Source organism: Sinocyclocheilus grahami, unplaced genomic scaffold (genome assembly GCF_001515645.1).
Source record: "Sinocyclocheilus grahami isolate Dianchi unplaced genomic scaffold, SAMN03320097.WGS_v1.1 scaffold2065.1, whole genome shotgun sequence".
NCBI classification, from domain to species: domain Eukaryota; kingdom Metazoa; phylum Chordata; class Actinopteri; order Cypriniformes; family Cyprinidae; genus Sinocyclocheilus; species Sinocyclocheilus grahami.
The window spans coordinates 135,773-155,916 of NW_015507244.1; the positions used below are offsets into that span (position 1 = coordinate 135,773).

The following is a 20,144-nucleotide window of genomic DNA, read 5'->3' on the forward strand; positions in this document are numbered from 1 at the left end:
CAGTTTATTGGGTGAGGGGTCTGTGACGATTTGTTAATCTAATGAATAACTGATTTGTAAATCAAATGAAAAATTGTGTTTGATTGGTCCAGACGCTACATATCAATAGTTTTGTTTCTGTTTGTGGAAAACTAAATCTGCTAGTGATGCTAAGGAAATGAGTCAACATGTTTGTATCTTGTGTGATTATAATGAAGATGATTATTTAGGTTTTTATTATTTGATTGTTCTACATCAGGGTTCCTCAAATCTTGCCCTGGAGGGCCAATGCTTAGTTTAGCTCCAACCCTGATCAAACCTGTGATTTTCTGATGATCCTGAAGACATTGAGTAGCATGCTCAGGGGTGTTTGATTAGGGTTAGAGCTAAACTCTGCAGGACAGTGGTTCTCGTGGCCCAGATTCGAGGATCCCTCTTCTACATTGATAGCTCAGATGAGAGGACTGGTTGGTAACAGGAAAAATAATTTAATAAACTTTGTGTTCATTGGGCCTTTGCATTTGACTGGTCATTTTGAGTCTGAGGATTAAACTGAAATCATTTATTAAACTAAAGATTCAGATTATAGTTTGATGTTTCTTATTAGATATTTTTTCATGTTCAAGATCCACATGTGTTAAAGCTTTGAATAAAATTGAAACTGAAGGTTTGTAGTCGCTGTATTGTGGTCAGTTCTGTAATATTTGTCCACTCAGCAGTATTTTATGGCTGTATTAATGTGTTTGTGATGTGTGTCTGTATCTGTCTCATAACAGCTCTTATTCTCAACAGGTCTAATCGGTTGAATCTTCTTCTGCTGCTGCTGCTTTGTCTGGTCCATCATAGCGGTCAGTGTAATTTATGTTTATAAAACAATCTTTGATTTCAGTTCAAGCTAGAGTTTTTCTAGTTGATTGTTTTCTGTCTCGTCACTCAGCTAACTGACTTAAGTTGATATTTGTGAATTGATGGAGTAAATTTCCCAGTACATTACATTATTACACATCCAGACTTATATATGCAGTTCATTCCACTTCATTTATTAATAAAAAAAATGTTTTTCAGGATTTACTACTGCACTTACACATCTGCTTTGAATTTATACTACTGTCGTCAACATATGAAATGTTAAAATGTGCTACTGCTAATATATTTTTCAAACAAATGGCAACATATGGCAAAATAGGTCATAGTCCAAACCAGCAACCTTAGTCTTTATTCTGTACAGGTGTTTCTGATGTAAACATTTTAGAGAAACTCCACCATCAGTTCACAGTTGTTGAATCCACTTGAATGTGTGATGAAATATCTTGAGCAAAAGAAAATCCAGTTAACTAAAATAACTCTTATTAGAGTATTTTATGATAACATTGATTACTGAGAATAAATAGAAACGTGTATTTTTTATTACTGCTACCTACACTGAACAAAATTATAAACGCAAAACTTTTGTTTTTGCCCCCATTTTTCATGAGCTGAACTCAAAGATCTAAGACTTTTTCTATGTACACAAAAGGCCTATTTCTCTCAAATATTGTTCACAAATCTGTCTAAATCTGTGTTAGTGAGCACTTCTCCTTTGCCGAGATAATCCATCCACCTCACAGGTGTAGCATATCTGGCTGTATTTGTAGGAAACACCCCTAAACCTGTGTCAGGAAACAAAGGAGGAAACGTCACACTAACATGTGAATTTGAGGCCAATAAGACTTTTCATATTGAGTTATTCAAGCAGTTGGAAAACATAGATGTGTGTCAGGATGAAGAATGTAGTGGACGAGTGTTTAAAGAAGGAAACTGTGATGTTGTCATCAAGGATCTGAGATTTAATGATGCTGGGAAATACTTTTTGAGAGTCCATTACAATAATGATCAGTCAGGACGAAAAAAGGACTGGACGTACCAAATTCATATTCATGGTAAAGTCTAAACTGATCATTAGCATCTGCTTTTTTTAAATGATTACATTTGGTCGCCAATCATAAATATGTGTTTATGGCCTTGATAGATTGACAGCATTATAATAACGTTTAATGTCTTTCTGTTTCTCCTCAGATGAGATTACTGTGAAAACAGGCAAGCCGCTAAAGATGTCTGTTCTATTTCCAAATGCTGATAAAGTGGAAAAAAACTCCAGTGGAGCGTGGAGGGAGGTTTGGAGCAGAACTGATGGGGTTCAGAGCGATCGACTGAATGTTACTGATGGAAACCTGATCATTAAAGCGTTTACAGCCAGTGATGCAGGAACATACAGAGTTCTGGATTCAAAAGAAAAAACATTGATCACAGTGACAGTCACAGGTGAGAAACTCAGATTTGTGGAAATGTTATTTATAAAGCATTTGGACAGCTGAAGTTTATTCATCATGATCTGAACATCACATTGATGCTGAACTGTGAGACTGACCTCTCAATATCCTCTAGAATCAGATACAGAATCAAAGGACAAACTGGACACAGATGAAGACAAAACTGATGGCACTGAACAACAGAGTAAGTAACACAGGCATTGAGAGCGTTACAAAATCTTCAAGCAGTGAGTTTAATAATGAAAGAAAAAATAAAATAAAAAGTGCTCTCTTTCCATCTTCCTCGTTTCCATCTGCAGCTAAATGGATTGTGCCAGTTGTAGTGTGTTTGGTGATTCTGGCTGTGATTGTGATTGTGATTTCTGTCATCATACGGCGCCGTCAGCACAGAGGTCACACACAGGTTCCAGCAGAGGAGAATACAGAGCACAGACAGGAACTGGAGGAACTATAATGATCTTCACTGAACGTGACTCAACTGCACAGGGGCCCTGAACACCTGGTGATGCAATTTACAATGTTACTGATGTAATTTCAGTCAACATACGTCTACAGCTAGGGGGTGTATATGTACCATAAGTGGTAATATTGTGATTATTATTTTAATGATGTGTGAGCTGAGTGGCATTATTGAATATGTCACTCACTTTCCAAAAATCAAACAAAAACAGTTTGTTATATTTAGAGTGCATTGCGTGATGAAGTCTAGTAGAATGCAGTTGGAATGACCCCAATATTAAATATATAGGGGCAAAAAAGTATATACAGTATATATATATATATATATATATATATATATATGCATACACACACAGTGCTGTGTAGTAACTGATTAATTACATAATCAGGTTAAAAAAACTTAAGTACTTGTAATTTGATTATATTACATTTTAAAATACTCATAATTAGGCTACAGTTATTTTTATTGATTAAATTATTACGTAATATTCTCACAATAACCATAAATCATTCATTTTTTTTTTATTCTTCCTAATTCTTCCTTTTCATCTTTTAAATGATCCTTTCTAAAATAGCCTACAGCTTAAATACATACACAAAATGTTTTCAAGTTTTGTGGACATTTACACAAAGACCAGTCACTATTATAATTATATAATGTATTATATTATAATAATAGTCAGGTATCTGTAATTACTAGGGATGCACCGATACCACTTTTTCCAGTACTTGCCCAATACCGATACTTTTATTTTTGGTACTTGCCGATACAGAGTACCGATACCAATATTTTTATTACATTTGTACTTTTTTTAAATAATGGGTACAGAAACCAAAAGAGTATGTATAATGTTAGTTGGTTAACTTCATTTATCAAATAAATACAGCCAAACTAAATGTATTCAGACACCAACATTTCTCACATTATCACAGTTTATTCACTATAGTTTAGAAAATGGTAATAAAATATGACAAGAACTCAGAGTTAAACTGTGTCAGAACAAATTCATCTTGATAATGTCAGATAACTTTGATAGAAAGGTATGTAATGGATTACAATAAACCAAAAATTATTCATACAGCTGTCAATATTTACACAACTATCAATACTTTGTCGGGTGACCCTTAGCCTTAATGACAGCATATAGTCTCCTGGGCATGCTGTCACCCAGCTTCATGCAAACCTGAACTTCAATTTTTTCCCAGACTCTGTCTGAATAATTTTCGGTCCCAAATTTGTATCAATTTTACTGGTAGCCCACTGTATGAAGAATTTTTGGGTATAATATATCACAGTTTAGTTTATTTTGCTATCCTCACTTTACATAAATGAACTAAAGTGTCCTACACCCACTAGTAAAAACACTAGTTTTACAAGTTTTTGTTACTTTCACTGTTAATTTTTTTTTCGTCTCTATGGTAGCCTATATCATCTTTATTTTAATAGCATTAGAGCTGCTCCATTGCAGCGACTTAGTACTGTAATCACGCGATTTGCTGTAAAATTTCAGGGAACCACTCGCTATAAATCTCCTAACTGTGATATTTTCATAAATAGAAGTCGCGTTTTTTTCATCCTAAACGTGCAGCGATTTATTTTCCAAAGCCACTCATATAATGCAGAAACACTCATGAAGCAAGCATAACACGCGCACTCCTATTTGTGCTGGTGCAGAATGAGAGGGACAAGTACAATACAGCTTAGCGCATTTCACACAGGCTGTTAGTTTCACTTTTGCCAGAAAGTAGTGTATGCTTAAGGGTGAAATGCCCCTATAAATTGTCTTATATTTACGATTTAGTTTTAATCCAGATGATGCGTGCTAAGTGAGCAAACCAATAAAGATCACACAACAGAAGTGTGCGCTCTCTCCCTCCCTCCCTACCATTAAGTAACGTGTGCATTGTTTTACTTACTTCTTTTTGACATATCAGACCGAACTACAAACTTTCCAGTGATGTCTGTGAGAAAGGGTTATTCACTCAACAAGCTCGCGCATCTGTGCCACTCAGCGTGATTTACTTACCAGCTGGCACAAATAAGCTATACAGGCATTAATACTGAATGTTTTATATTCATTGCATACATATACTTCGTAGACATCTTTAATCTCTAATAAATCCATTCTGAGGTCTGTTGTTGGTGTTTCTTTGTCTGAATATGGCACTTATCACATGCTGTGTGGTATCGGCGTTTGGTATCGATGCATTTTAACGAGTATGAGTACAGGAGCTCAGTATCGGGCCCGATACCGGTGCATCCCTAGTAATTACACACAAAATTTATGTTGCATATTTTCTTTCTCTTTGTATTTTTATATCAATATGGTACAATATTATCCTATTTAACTCAATTTGATAAACGAGTTAGATCAAAAGTAATCTATTAATCAATAAGTAGTCTGATTATATTACCTAAAATGTGTAATGTAATGGATTACGTTACTAACTAAAATTTTTAATGTGTGTGGATTCAGGGACCAGGGATTATTTTGCACACACTCCACTCAACATGCTGTCCTCGTTTTAAAATTTATTTAGTTTTTTAAATAGAAAATTCTTATATAAAAAGCATTTCCAAATTCAATTTATATTTCAAACAAATGCAAATTCAGTCCAAATAATGAAGTGGTAAAAAAACTATGAGATTGCACAATTGTTTCGTATATATTGCTAAAACCTGACAGGTGGACAATAATCAAAACAAAGTAAATAAATACAAACCTACATATAGAAAAGAATCACACCCCTTTAAAATAATCACATTTTGTTGCTTTGCAGCCTGAAATGAAGACGGACACAGTTTTTGTTTTATTACTCAGTGCAGCTTATAGCATCCAAGTGAAAGTTATAACACCAACATGTCAGAAAAAAATAAAAAAATAAAAAAAACAGAATAATTTATACACCAATACACATCGTTGCAAAGCAGCTTTAGAGAAAATTAAAGTTTCTACATTACAATTAGGAGTAATTTATCAATGGCGATGTTGTCCATATGGCACAAATGTACAGTTCTATGTACAGTTAGTTAATGACATGTATTCAGACAGAAATGGTGGACATGATTAACAGCAATGACTATATGTTGTAATTCAAATGATAGTAATGTAAGGACAGTTTGGTAGTTTTGTATGCTGGTTTAGGGTTGGCGTCTTCTCTTCTCAGGTGTTGGATCATCTCAAGTCTTCATAAGAGGCTGATCCAGACTGAAGCTTGTGCAATCTCTAGTTTCCCCTTCAGGAACTCAAGCTGCGTCGAGAAACGCTTTGGGAACTCCCCTGCGTGGCCGCGTTCTGAAGTATGCGCAAAATCAGTTCAATGGAGCAGCGAGATGTCACGAGCGGGGTGACGCGAACAACCAGGAAGTATAAAAGTGCATCCGGCAGAGTGCAAGTCAGCTTCTGCTCTTCAGTAGCGCGCTGTGTATGTGTCAGTCTTATTTACTGTTGTTTGTCAGTCCACAAGCAAAAATATGTCAAAATCCAAGTCTAAGTCTATGGCGAGCGAACGGCATTACAGACGTTGTGTTCCTCCTTGCCCACGATATCTGGCAGCGGGGGATACACACGATCTGTGTGTTGTTTGTTTAGGAGCGGAGCATGCACGATCAGCTCTCGAGGGAACTGATTGTCATGACTGCGAGTTGCTCTTGCCGCATGCGCCGCTCTCGCCTGGCCGTTTTTGATGAGAGCGGCAAGGCTCGCGATCCTGCTGGCAGTGGTCCCGCTGTTGCCAAGGCGCAGCGTAGACTGTTGTCATGCGGATCGCAAGTGGATTTAGTGGCCAATAGTGGCCACGGAGCGGCATCTGTGGTTGAATCTGTCTGATATGCAAGATAAGGACAGATTCTTCCTCCTAGACCCCCCTCTCTCGCCCTCTGGCCTCTTCGGCGATGCAGTCGACACTGTTGTCAAGAGGTTTCAGGAGGCGAGGAAGTAAGCGGCGGCATTCCTACGTTTCCTCCTTCGTCGTTCCCAGGCCCATGGGGCTGCTGAGCGGGAGCAGCCCCAGCCGTCAAGCTCCTCATACCACCAGTCTCAAAAACAGAGCGCTGCAAACAGCACCCCTCCGCAGAAAGAACAGGGGTCGGGGCGATGCTCTCAGTCGTTATTTTGTAGAAGACGGCCTTGATTAAGCGGTCCTGGTCCCTTCGTCAGGTCCCTGAGGACAGCCCCACCTGGGGAGGAAAGGATAACACCTCAGTATACAGTGCACGATCTTCCTCAGTGCCGAGGAGATGTACTGATACCCCTGCCACCCTCGGTGCTTCAGGGCTTAGTGAGCTCCGACGAGCAAATTTCCCAGCTGCCGCCCGGAGATGGTACGGCACGGGAGAGCTCGTCCCCTCAAGTGAGGGCGCTACAGCAGTCAGGTCAGTCGTTTCCTGCAGGTTATCTGCTTCAGGGCACCGAACTGGCTCCTCTAATGACACCAGAGGCCAGACTCGAGAGGCTGGTTTCCTTAGAAAATTTTCTGGCAGCATGGAAATTTCTGCCAAACGTCTCAAAATGGGTCCTGCAGATTGTAGAGAGAGGCTACAGAATCCAGTTAGGTTCTTGTCCGCCTCGTTTCAACGGGGTCATTCCCACACTAGTGGGCCCTGAGCAGGCTCTAGTAATTGAACAAGAAGTAGATACTCTCTTGAGGAAGGGGGCCATAGAACGTATTCCTCCTCTCTCTCTCGGGTTCTACAGCCGTTACTTCATCATTCCGAAGAAGGATGGGGGGTTGCGTCCGATTCTAGATCGCCGTCTTCTGAACCGTGCTATCAAACGGCTTTGGTTCAAGATGATCACTATCAAGCAGATATTATCTCAAATCAAGTCAGAGGACTGGTTTGTTACGATAGATCTCAAAGACGCATACTTCCATGTTTCCATCCTTCCTCAACACTGGAAGTTCCTGAGGTTTGCTTTCGGGTGCGAAGCATACCAATATCGAGTTCTTCCCTTTGGCCTGTCACTCTCATCCCGCACTTTCACGAAGTGTGTGGATGCTGCTCTGGCTCCTCTGTGACTCCAGGGCATCCGCATACTCAATTACATTGACGATTGGCTGATACTAGCTCAATCGGAGTAGATGGCGGCTCGGCATCGAGAATTCGTCTTCGCCCATATGAGAAAGCTGGGGTTAAGACTAAATGCCAAGAAAAGAATGCTTTCTCCACTACAGAGAACCACTTATTTGGGCATGGAGTGGGATTCGACCACGATGCAGGCATGTTTGTCTCCTGCTCATATCGAGTCAATCCTCACGGCAGTCAAGAGAGTAAGAGAAGGCCAGTCACTCACTGTCAAACAGTTTCAAAGGCTGTTGGGTCTGATGGCAGCAGCGTCCAACGTGATACCTTTTGGCCTACTGTACATGAGACCCTTGCAGTGGTGGCTCAGGACCAAGGGATTTTCCCCGAGGGGAAATCTGCTTCGCATGATCAAGGTCATGCGGCGATGCTTACGTGCCTTAGACATGTGAAAGAAACGTTGGTTCCTGGCTCAAGGCATGATGTTAGGGGCTCCTTGTTGTCTCGTAACGCTAACGACAGATGCCTCTCTAATGGGCTGGGGGGCAGTCATGAGTGGCTGCTCTGCCCAGGGTCTGTGGGAAGGCCATCATCTCACGTGGCACATAAACTGCCTGGAGATGCTGGCCATGTTTCGAGCTCTGAGACAGTCTACATCCCTAGGTATCTCAATCAGGGGGCAGACATACTGTCGAGGCAGGGGCTGAGGTCCGGGGGATGGAGACTCCCCCCGAGGTGGTGGAGCTCCTTTGGAAGGAGATTGGCCAGGTGGAAGTGAATCTATTTGCGTAGCAGGAAACGACACACTGTCCGCTCTGGTTCTCCCTCACGCATCCAGCTCCACTTGGCTGGATGCCATGGTGCAGACGTTGGCCGAGGCTTCATCTGTACGCTTTTCCCCCGATCACTCTGCTCCCGAGAGTTCTGGAGAGGGTACGCCGGGATGGGGTCCGTCTGTTGCTAGTAGCTCCGTCCTGGCCGGCCCGAGCATAGTTCTCGGACTTGGTGTTACAGCTCCTGGCATCTGGTCTCTCAACTCCCGCCACAAGGAAACAGTATGCCTTGAACTGCCCAATTGGTACAGTTCTGGAGTTTCTGCAGGAGCGATTCTCCACAGGGTTATCTCCCTCCACTCTGAAGGTATACGTGGCGGCCTTAGCTGCTTACCACGCCCTTCTGGGTGGTCAATCATTGGGAAGACACCAACTTGTCACTCGTTTCCTCTGTGGCATCCTGAGGCCAGTACAGCGCACTAAGGTGCCCTCATGGGACCTGGCAGTGGTTCTGGAGGGCTTGTGCAATGCTCCAAGGCTTTCAACTTGGGTGTGGCCTTGCAGGACATTTGTGCTCTGGCGGGCTGGTCCCCTCCGCACACTTTTGTCCGCTTCTACAACCTGGACCTGGCATCTACCCCAGGGTCCCAAGTCCTCTCTTCGTGATGTGCTCAAGAGATACACACACAGGCAGGGACTTGTTAGTATGGCGCAGTGGGTATTCTCGTTCTCAAAGCTTTTCTCGACGCAGCTCGAGTTCCTGAAGGGGAACGTCCTTAGGTTACGTATGTAACCATGGTTCACTGAGGGAACGAGACACTGCATCTCCTTGTCATACTCCCTGCATCCCTGCAGGTCCTACTTCATCGAAGCTAACTTGCACTCTGGCGGATGGACTTTTATACTTCCTGGTTGCTCACGTCACCCCGCTCATGACGTCTCGCTGCTCCATTGGACTGATTTTACACGTGCTTCAGAACGCGGTCACGCAGGGGAATTCCCAAAGCATTTCTCAACGCAGCGTCTCGTTCCCTCGGGGAACCATGGTTACTTACGTAACCTAGGGACGTTCCTCTGGATGCCCATCCAGTGGCAGAAACAGAAAAGCTGGTAGAGAATAATTAGCGTAGCTGCTGTTCATAACATTTCAAGCAAAGAATGATCATATATAACTGGAGTACAAGGTTATGAGATTAAAATATATACTGCACAGAGATGTGCAACATTTTCACTGTGATTTGCTCTATTTGGATATTTTCAAAGAACAGATAGTGTTGTGTCCAAACATTACACACACATGTGAATGTAAGCATGTACAAACAGATGGGTGATAATAGAACAACAACAACATGAAGTGTTTTAGTAAGGTGCTGCTCCAGCACATGCTGCCAAATAAGCTGCCATAAGTGTTCAGTTGGGTTGAGATCCAGTGGCTGAAGGCTATATAAAATGATTCATATAATTTTTTATATTCATCAAATCATTCAGTGATCCCTGAATATAGAAATGCTTCATCATAGAGTATAGGTGCTCACACAGAACAACTGTATGTTGATTTGCACTGATTGTTCACTCTAAGGCCAGTAGAGTTTGATCCCTCTGAATCACAGAGCACCTGGATTTTCCTGAGGTGTGTATGTATGTTTTACATGCTGTTTGTTCATCATTGGATTCTGCCATTGCCTTGATTACAGCAACATCCTCATTTAAACACTAGAGGGTGCTGTTTTACCCAAAGGATTTGGTCTGACACTCTGATTTTGTAAGCAGTAAAAGGCACCTTTTACTGCTTACTAGGGATTTTTTTTTTGTGAAGCAGCATTAAAGCCACTTTTGATACAGCAATATTTTTGTTTGTTCTTTATTGATGTATTTTGATATGGAATGTGGTAATACTGAAGTAATGTAAAGGTTTTATGTGTTAAACATTTATACTCTCTCAGACAAATTGTATCTTTAGAGGTACAACAGTATATCAGATCGAGCTGAAATAATTAGGGATCAAAATAAACCTCATCTGCTCTAAACATGTGGTAATAAAAGCTGTGACTGTGAAGTTTTTGATCTGGTGTGACAGTCTTGTGAGTTTGGTAATTATTGTTGGTAATTGTAGTGAAGCAATAATGCAAATCAAGCTCTGTGACATCTGTGAAATTCTATTATTGTAAGACTGAGTGAATATGGGTGAAACTTTATACAGCTGTCCAGTTCAACAGTAATCCCTTTAAAAGATGTTTGTGAATTAAACACGAGACAATGTTCTTCATCATTACAGTATGATACTGACTACAGTATCTGGTGCATCAATCAATGTTTTTAAGTTTGTTGTTGTTGTTTTTTAGGTTTATGGTCTTTTTCTTTTCTTTGAGTTGTATTTCACTCATGTTTAACATTGCTTTGTTCAGGGTATAAAAGGGAGAAGAAGATTTTCTACAAAGTATGTTATTATATTCTACTGTCTAACATGTATCTTAATAAATGACTTTACCTGCTTTAAAAGTGTTGAGAATCTGTCCTTCATCACTGATGTGCTGAAAGACAAAGTAACTGTGACTTGTTCAGAATTGCAGCATAAGCCTCCTGTCTCACATTACCTCAGAAAACAATCACTTCCTCCTTCAGTTAAAAAAAAAGCACAACGTATTGCTTAAATATGTGTTAACAAATAGAACTGATCTAGATCTGTGTTATATACACTGTTAACTCATGCTATGGCATGTAAACCAGGAAGAGACATGATTTGTATTTACATTTGTGTAAAGAACTTTTATTGTAATATGCAACTGTAATATGGTAAAAATTAATAATTAATCAAAAGCATGCCACTGTAGCTGTTTATAGAGGTAATATTGTAAAAAAAAAAAAAAAAGATTATGGACTCACAGATCTGTTCCCATTCAGCCAAGTTTTGTAAGCCAAGTGTCTATGCAAGCTAATATAGATCACATTGATAAAGTACACTGGGAAATCATGAGGATTTACATTACTCTTCATTAAAATTTGATCATGATGCAACAAATGCTTGATCTGATACAGAGGCTATTATTCAATGCTTTTATATTTCTCTAGAAAGGAAGTGGAAACCCTTTGTGGTTTAGTGTCTCTGCATTGTGCTGAAACCTGTAGTTTGATCGAGACCGTTACGATCGACAGACACAATGGAGAAATCGGTTTTCTTCTTCTGTGTGTTTTCATGTTGGATTATGCAAGTCACATCCAATGGTAAATATACTCTATTTCAGACATTATGAAATTAAATAACTATTATTATGAGCATGGTCTAAAAGGATCTGTTTTTATAATGTCTCTCCAGATGCGTCAGTACGAGGGTCTTATGATCTGCTGAGGGTTCAGATGGGAGAAAATATCAGTCTGAACTGCAGCATGAGAGACCGATATGAAGTCGCCTGGTATCACCTCAATTCTGAAAAACTAGATCTATTGATTTCTGTGAAGAAAGACAAAACTGGAAGAAATCTCCTGACCAACTATGATCCAAACAGCCCTCGTCTGAAACTTACTGCAGACACAAGGATCACCAGAGTCTCTCTAGATATTTCTGGAGTAACAGAGTCAGATTTGGGCATTTATTTCTGTGGAACAAAGTCTGATGCTCCAGAGATGTTCTTCGACAAACCCCTCAGACTAGAGATCGCGGGTAACAGATTTCAGTTTTTCCATCATATCTTTTCAAACTTGTTGTAGGGGGAATGGGTCAGATGAGCCACCAAAGACGATATCTGTACAAGATTTTTGTTTTAAGATACATGGATTTAGCAGCACATGGGTGGGATAAATGCTTTTATATGCTAAATGTATTTATGCTTAATATATGAATATATACAGTGGGTACGGAGTATCCAGTATGGATAAGTATTCAGACCCCCTTAAATTTTTCACTCTTTGTTATATTGCAGCCATTTGCTAAAATCATTTAAATTAATTTTTTTCCCTCATTAATGTACACACAGCACCCCATATTGACAGAAAAACACAGAATTGTTGACATTTTTGCAGATTTATTAAAAAAGAAAAACTGAAATATCACATGGTCCTAAGTATTCAGACCCTTTGCTGTGACACTCATATATTTAACTCAGGTGCTGTCCATTTCACAATCATACGCTGCTAATCAAAACACAGTGATTTTTTTTCCCTTGTTCTGAAAAACTAATGATAAAGGCCTTGAAATGTCATTATGTATGATTTCTGTATTCTGTTGCATAAAGAACAACTTAAAAGCAACAAAAGCTCATCTTAACCCACTCTCCCATATACAACTAACAACTAAAAACATTTTGTGTGTGTGTTTAATGAACTGATCATATATTTACAGGTCTTTCTGTAACAGAAAAGCCTAAAGAAGTTGACATCACAGGTAACATGTTGGTTGTTATCTTGGTAGTTCATTTAATTTTTCATGTTCTAACTCTGCTGCGGAGATCCAGCACAAATTCTAGTTATCAGTTAACACTTTTCAGGTTGTACAAATCTGAATAGTTCTTCTGTCTCTGTCTCTCTGTAGATGGAGTGACTACGATATATACAGTGGGTACGGAAAGTATTCAGACCCCCTTAAATTTTTCACTCTTTGTTACATTTTGTGTGTGTTTAATGAACTGATCATATATTTACAGGTCTTTCTGCAACAGAAAAGCCTAAAGAAGTTGACATCACAGGTAACATGTTGGTTGTTATCTTGGTAGTTCATTTAATTTTTCATGTTCTAACTCTGCTGCGGAGATCCAGCACAAATTCTAGTTATCAGTTAACACTTTTCAGGTTGTACAAATCTGAATATTTCTTCTGTCTCTGTCTCTCTGTAGATGGAGTGACTACGATCGAGAGGGCATTGATGTTTGGTGGTGTAGGTCTGGCTATTGTTGTGTTTTTTCTGGCTACAGTCATTGCAGGAGGAATCCTTCACTATCGCGGCTGGCAGAAAGGATGGCGCGCAGCCAAACGCTCATCTCTGATTCAGCACAAATCATCTAAATGACACATTTGTGTGCTTTATTTTACTGTCTGAGCTTTGCACTGCCAGTTAAATGAGCACTTCTGTAGGTTACCACAAACTAAAACAGAACACTGTGGCCTAAATTCTTTTCCTGTTGACCAGATCTATACTTTCACTTCAGAGAAACTGAGATGTTTTGGCAGATGTCACCTTTTTCAGCCCCAGTGAATCATTAATTGTTGTGGTTGTTATTCAGGTTTGTGCAGTTTATTTGTGCTTGTCAATAATATTCAGTTAAATATAAAAGTGCTGTTACTGCTACTGTTTTTAATGCAACAGTTCAATATCAATACACAATATTTAAACTGGAGTTGCATGTTTTAAGCATTTTTACTTTAATATAAAGACTGAGCCAAAGTCCTTATTAAAAAAGAACAGCAAATAGCTTCTGTCACAGCCAATGCATGTGCTTTAAAATCATTAGATCAGCAGGTCTTGTGTTAAAAAAAGTGACAGGTTGTATGTTTAGACATGATATATTTATCTAGACTAGCATTAATATGTACATGTAAGCTATTTTCAAGAGAAAATGTAAATCTCTTCTATGGCACATAAATCTTGATTAAATTAAACTGCGAACAGATTAATGTTAAATGTATTATTTAGAGTTCAAAGCAGTAAAACTGAGAAACTGTGTGTTTGTGCATTTTCTGACACAAAACCGGAACATGCCATTTCTCTTAAAACACAACCGTCCCTTAAACTTACAGAAAAACGGGTTTCAACTCTTTTCAAAAACAAGCTGAGGTTAAGAGATTATGTTTTTTTTATTGGCACATAAAGCTTGATTAAATAAAAATATGTTCAATGATAAATGTGTTGTTGAGAGTTCTGATGAAATAAACAGCAGTAAAACTAACACATTTAATGTATTTGTGCATTCTCTGACCATATGAACCTCTTCAAACACAGCGGTATGCGTTCAGTGATGTCAGATCTGCCCTCACAGTTTCAGAAGAACAAGAACAAAAAAAAAAGTTTCACATCATGCTACACAGTGAGCAATCATTTCCTGACTGAATGCGTTAAAATCATACAACTAAAACCACAAAAATATGAGGGGAAAACAAACTGACTCTCAGGCATGGCATTGTCACTGACACAAGAGAGTGTTACTTGTGCTAAGAAAACACTATGTTTAGACAAGTCTAATAGAATGAAAACATTAGTAAGAGTTCAAATCACTGGATATATAGGAAGACGAAGGAATATGCTCTCTTAAAGGGGTCATATGATGTTGCTAAAAAGAACATTATTTTGTGTATTTGGTGTAATGAAATGTGTTTATGCGGTTTAAGGTTCAAAAAACACATTATTTTCCACATACTGTACATTATTGTTTCTCCTCTATGCCCCGCCTTTCTGAAACACGTCGATTTTTAAAAAGTGGGGATGTAACGATTACCGGTTTGACAATAAATCCTGATAAAACACCCCACGGTTAGTATTACCGTTTCATATTTTAATTATGACTATAATGTATTCGATTACCGCGATTTGAGCAACTGAGGGTAATTAAATACTGTCCAGCACAGGGCTCCAGAGTGCGACCAAATGGGCCATTTCTGTTGCATATGAGACACATCAAACGGCAAATGAAACTGAAGGCATAACGAAACCGCGGTACTCGTTTGAACTGCACAGCACTTATAGTTTATACTCGCCGCGTCAGCAGGAGCGTGAAGCTGGGCGCAGCAAATATGAGTTTGAGGAAACGATGGATGAGTTTCATGCTAAAGTAAAGTTAAAGACTGCTTCTTAAACCAATGAAGGTGAACATGTTGGTATTCTTGTGGGGGAAAAAACATGCAAGCACTGTCACCGACAGCAAGTTTAGTTTTACTTTTCTTTTTGTTTTCATTTTGAAAAGCTTAATTATCTTTACTGTTCATGTTATGCTATGGAGGTTTTCTTTTTTATTTATTTGATTCCTCAGTGTTTGCTAAACATTCTGTAATTTATTAGTCTGTATATAATACAGCATGTGGTGTATGCCATGCCTCGTCTTATTCGTTTTTGTTAATAAAAGTTTTGTAAGCTAGTTTGTCATTGTATCTTACTGTTTTATTGTTGTTATGCTTTTTAATTAAGAATAACAATGAATTAATCTTTTGTTTTAGTCTTAAAAAGTTGTAGGGCCTCTGTGAACAGACACAAATGAACGATTGAATCTCCGCATTCCACTGGAAAAACGAAGGTCTCCTCCCAACCATGTGAGAGTCGTAAAACTGAACCATGGTCAGCCCAGGCGCCAATTGTCTCAAATAAATTCCTGTCCCGCTCAGCTTATCTTTACAAGAAACACAAGGAGAGAGTGATTTACAAAACCACCTCCTGGGTCGGCAAGCACTAAGACAGCAATAACTGACTCCCTGCATCTGGACTCATTTAAGCAACAGAACGTCAGTGTTGTCTCGTGACTGACTTCAGCATAAATAAACTATCTAATAACCAACAGAACAAATAACCTGGTATCTGGAAATGTTCAAGCGACAGACACTCCTGGACCCATGACCGTTTAACGCATAAATTGATAATCCGATAAACAGAAAGCGACAGATTAATAGCTCCATGTCCGAGCGAGAAGAATGGCAGATCTCCACCCGTGACATTGTCATGACCTCAGGACATCTCCTCTTTTCTCCCTGCATTCCAAAAGGGATGCACCCTTTTCTCTCCTTCGGTCAGACAAAGGGACATAAAACTTACAACAGACAATTTCAAAAGACAATCATTTAAGTATAAACAGGGCAACTATATCCACAAATAATATGTTTGTTGTCTTATATACGCTTGTTGTGTTTAGTGTAACCTATGACGTTTAGTCAATGTTTTATAACCCCTTTTAGTAGATAAAAGTATTAATGTGTATGCAAACTACACGATATTTGAGTTTGAATGAAAGCTTGCTTTATTCGCCGAACATTGGTGTGAATGAAAAATTGGTATCCGGCATCATTTCTGGTGATAATATTGTTTGTAAGAAGTTATTAAACTTGCAGAAATACTCCCTACGGGAAACATGTGATCAGGGAACAGTGCGGGGCGTGGCTAAGCCTTGCAAGTAATGTCTGATTGGAACAACGATCTGGGGGACGGACTTATGCAGCGGATCAAAAACCCAATGCAAGACAGATTCAGTGCCTTTTTGCCTTTGTGTTAATCGCGCTCCAACTTGCGTTCACAAGCTGCACCATCAAGCGATCGGTCATCAAGAACTCAAACACTCCGTTGAAGCTTCGTGAATGCCAGAGATCTTCGAAAGCCTAAAGTCTTGCAAACTTAGACTCTCTCAGAAGAAATGCTAAAGCCTCTGCGTCACCAAGAAACCAACCAATCTCCGGAGGGCATTCCCAGAAACTACGCCATCCAGATGCCCAAATCAGCAACCAATCAAAAGCCGGGATTCCCTCAAGCAAGTAAGACAAATCTCTGCTTTGTGATTTTCTCTGGTTGGATTTAAAAGACTCGTGGAAAACGAGTGTTAGAACTTTGGGAATTTCATGCAAACTCTGTTAAAACCCTCATCCTTTTACCATATGTGTGTTTTCATTAGTTTAGTTTAATGTAATCTAAAATAGCCAATAAATTCTTGTTTCATTTATAAAGAAGTATTGTCTTGTGTCGTGAATTTAAAGTTAAACCTTGCCCAGATCTTAGTTACCTAGCTCGTAGCTTATAACTTATCAAAAGCATGTATTAACCTGTGGCCAGGGAGAATACAAATATTCAAATTGTTAAGATACACGGACGTTAACGTCTCGTTGGACGAACAGTTGATAAAGTGTAAACTATCAAATTTGAAATCAGTTCTAATCAGGTTGACTTCGAATCTTCAGATTCTATTCCTCTTAAAACCTGAGCTAAAATAATAATAATTAATTCCCTTACAAAATTAACTTTACAAAGTGAACGGTGTGTAGATGTATCATGTAAGAAAATCAGACAATGATCTTTTCTTGTAAAACGTGCTTTATTTGAACATTTACATTAGATATTTCAACATGCTATTAGATAAACTGTTGTCAGTCATGTTGCCATCTGGACATCAATCTGGACATCATTGCCAATGCTATTGTTTTAGTTATGCACACAACAACTCATTTTATTTGTTGTTTGTTGATTTTAAATGTAAAACTTGGACATGGCGGCGGCGGCAACAATACTACAGCATGAATAAAAGTTAAGCCTTCTTCTTTATTTGCGTGAACATTTGGGCGGCGTTATGCAAATCTTCCCACATAGTGACGTAAACGTGTGTTAGAACGAGCCGTTTTAGGTAGGTGTGGCTAACTCTTAACTTTTATAAAGAATATCTCTTTGGATTTGAGACTTTAGTCTTTGCAACTTTACAGATCTTCTTTATGCACCAAGAGCTTGTAACACTCCAAAGAGAAAGGAAAAATTTAAATCGCATCATATGACCCCTTTAACAATTTGAGAACAAAGTATAACATAATAATAATTTGCACGGTTTGATGTGATATGAGCTAACTGATCGTTACATTTAATCACCATTGGTAGCGCGATTTATTGTAATACGTTTTTCCTCAGTTGTTCAGAACAAACGTGGCAGACTTGTTACTTATGTGTTCAGATGACAATATCCAGTGAAAATTCTTATTTGATTCATCTACCCCAAGACGTATAGAATCTGTGATTCCTAAGTACAGTATCCACACGGTGCAGTGACTGACAACCACACATACTCGTAACGTAAGATGGCGCCGATGCTGATGGCTGCCTCCGTGGCGTGCTCCGCAGTTGTTTTTATGTTTTTGTTAGTTTGTCCTGTCTTTAGTTATATCCCTGCAATCAGTTTCACCAGAGACGAATTGCTGGACATTCGGAAGTACACACCACCCGATATTTCAGCGCGGATTCAGAACGCCGTTGCCGAGCATCCATCTAGCAAATCTCCGCTCTCTACCCAACAAAACGGACGAACTTCTTCTGCTCTCCCGGACAAATAAGGATTTTTCAAACTCTGCTGCTCTGTGTTTCACGGAAACCTGGCTGAAAGACGCCATTCCGGGATTCTGATACTCCTCAAACCATTTCATTCATCCCCGCTGGTGCCGCGCCGATGCACTACCCACGTAATTAAAATAATTCCACAAGAAACTGCAATTGCAGGTTTTCAAACAGAGATGGCGACAAACAGGCAAAACTTACGGACTGCAGCTTTAATGAAACATTTGTTAAAATAATAATTACACCTGGCGGTCATTGCGCGTTACTGCAATAAACAAATCAAACAAAAGCGAAACGTTGAAAGCTTAAATTCCGGAAACAGGCGTTATTTAAAAATCTAAATCAGTGTAATAAAGTTAATTATTATGGTCCTATGGTAGAAATTTCCCATAATATTAATATTAATCTCCTTTGGTTTACCCAACAATGTACATAAAGTCACAGAACCAACATTTGTAATGAATTGCACATATATTCTTAACTTGATTTCTGTTCAACAACCCAATCATCACAAGCATTTATATTGTATAAAAAAAAATTTAAAAAAATGAAATTATCAAAATAATCAGGCAATAATCAAGACATGTTTGGTGTTGGGGGAATCTGGAACAGTAAAGGAAATTGTAGAGGCTGATGATAATGTTTGGGAACAGTTGAAACTATGATGTCCATGCAAAAGTCAGCACTCTCCGAATGCAAAGTTCAGTTAGTGGTAATCCGTTTTTGAAATAAACCACTTGAACTTGATGCGATAACTAAAGTCCTCCTGTGTTCCACATGAAATCCACCAGCTCTTTATACTTGGGTAAAACGTCCGAAGCGTTCACAAATCCAGCAACAAACAACAAAGCTGGTAGTTCACGCAAACCTTTTGGTCTACCTTTCTCACATGAAAGAAAGCATTGGAAGAATAATGTCCATCTAAAGGAAAGACCCAGCCACAGTTAGCTGCATGAAAAGCACAATGCAACATAAACATAGGCCTACTCAATACACCAGTCAATACAAATCCCCAATAACTTACAGCGCATGTAAAAAAAACAACAACGCTATTGACCAAAATGAAACAAATTCCTCAATCATAGGACCTCAGAGAGTAAGCTGGGATAGCACAAGAAAGCCACTGCTTCCTCTATTCAAACACCTGCATCTTCAGGTATGGTACCTGGCTAAATACCAATCTATGAGGATTAGGTGCCCTCTAATGGCATGAGAGAGTATAACCTCTAAGGTAACAGAGTTAGAATTGTTACAGTGGACTAATAACAAAATGTAAACATTAATGTGTTTTAAACTCTGAGCACAGAAGTGAATGGAGAAATGACATTTCTGCTGTGCTGTGATTTCACATCAGTCACGTGACACATGCAGCTCTTTCCATGAAGATATTTTGTAAATTTCCTACCGTAAATATATCAAAACTTAATTTTTGATTAGTAATATGCATTGCTAAAAACTTAACAGCTGATCTGAGATCAGATTTCTCCGCCCATCAAATCACACGAGCATTGAGCTGTCAGAGAAACAGGTTTTTCCTTCAGAATAAAAGTCGTAATATGATTAAATAATTGACAAGATTACTTCAGTCACTGAACATCAAATAATATTAT

At 39.0% G+C, this 20,144-nt stretch overlaps 2 protein-coding genes across 2 annotated transcripts in view; both read left to right on the top strand.

Annotated features, from left to right (window-relative positions):
- LOC107573906 (uncharacterized) overlaps positions 1-2,816 on the top strand; it is a 69,493-nt gene extending 66,677 nt beyond the window's left edge. Inside the window, exons 6-7 of the mRNA XM_016260364.1 lie at positions 2,404-2,472; positions 2,588-2,816. Of these exons, the coding sequence (XP_016115850.1) occupies positions 2,404-2,472; positions 2,588-2,742 (224 nt within the window). The 3' untranslated portion in view covers positions 2,743-2,816. The remainder of the gene's footprint in view (positions 1-2,403; positions 2,473-2,587) is intronic.
- Positions 2,817-11,685: 8,869 nt separating this feature from the next.
- On the top strand, positions 11,686-13,632 carry LOC107573905 (uncharacterized). The gene is made up of 4 exons (XM_016260363.1): positions 11,686-11,765; positions 11,857-12,201; positions 12,880-12,921; positions 13,370-13,632. The coding sequence occupies exons 1-4, from the start codon at positions 11,702-11,704 to the stop codon at positions 13,540-13,542; spliced, it is 624 nt and encodes a 207-aa protein (XP_016115849.1). The 5' UTR covers positions 11,686-11,701; the 3' UTR covers positions 13,543-13,632.
- Positions 13,633-20,144: the final 6,512 nt, after the last annotated feature.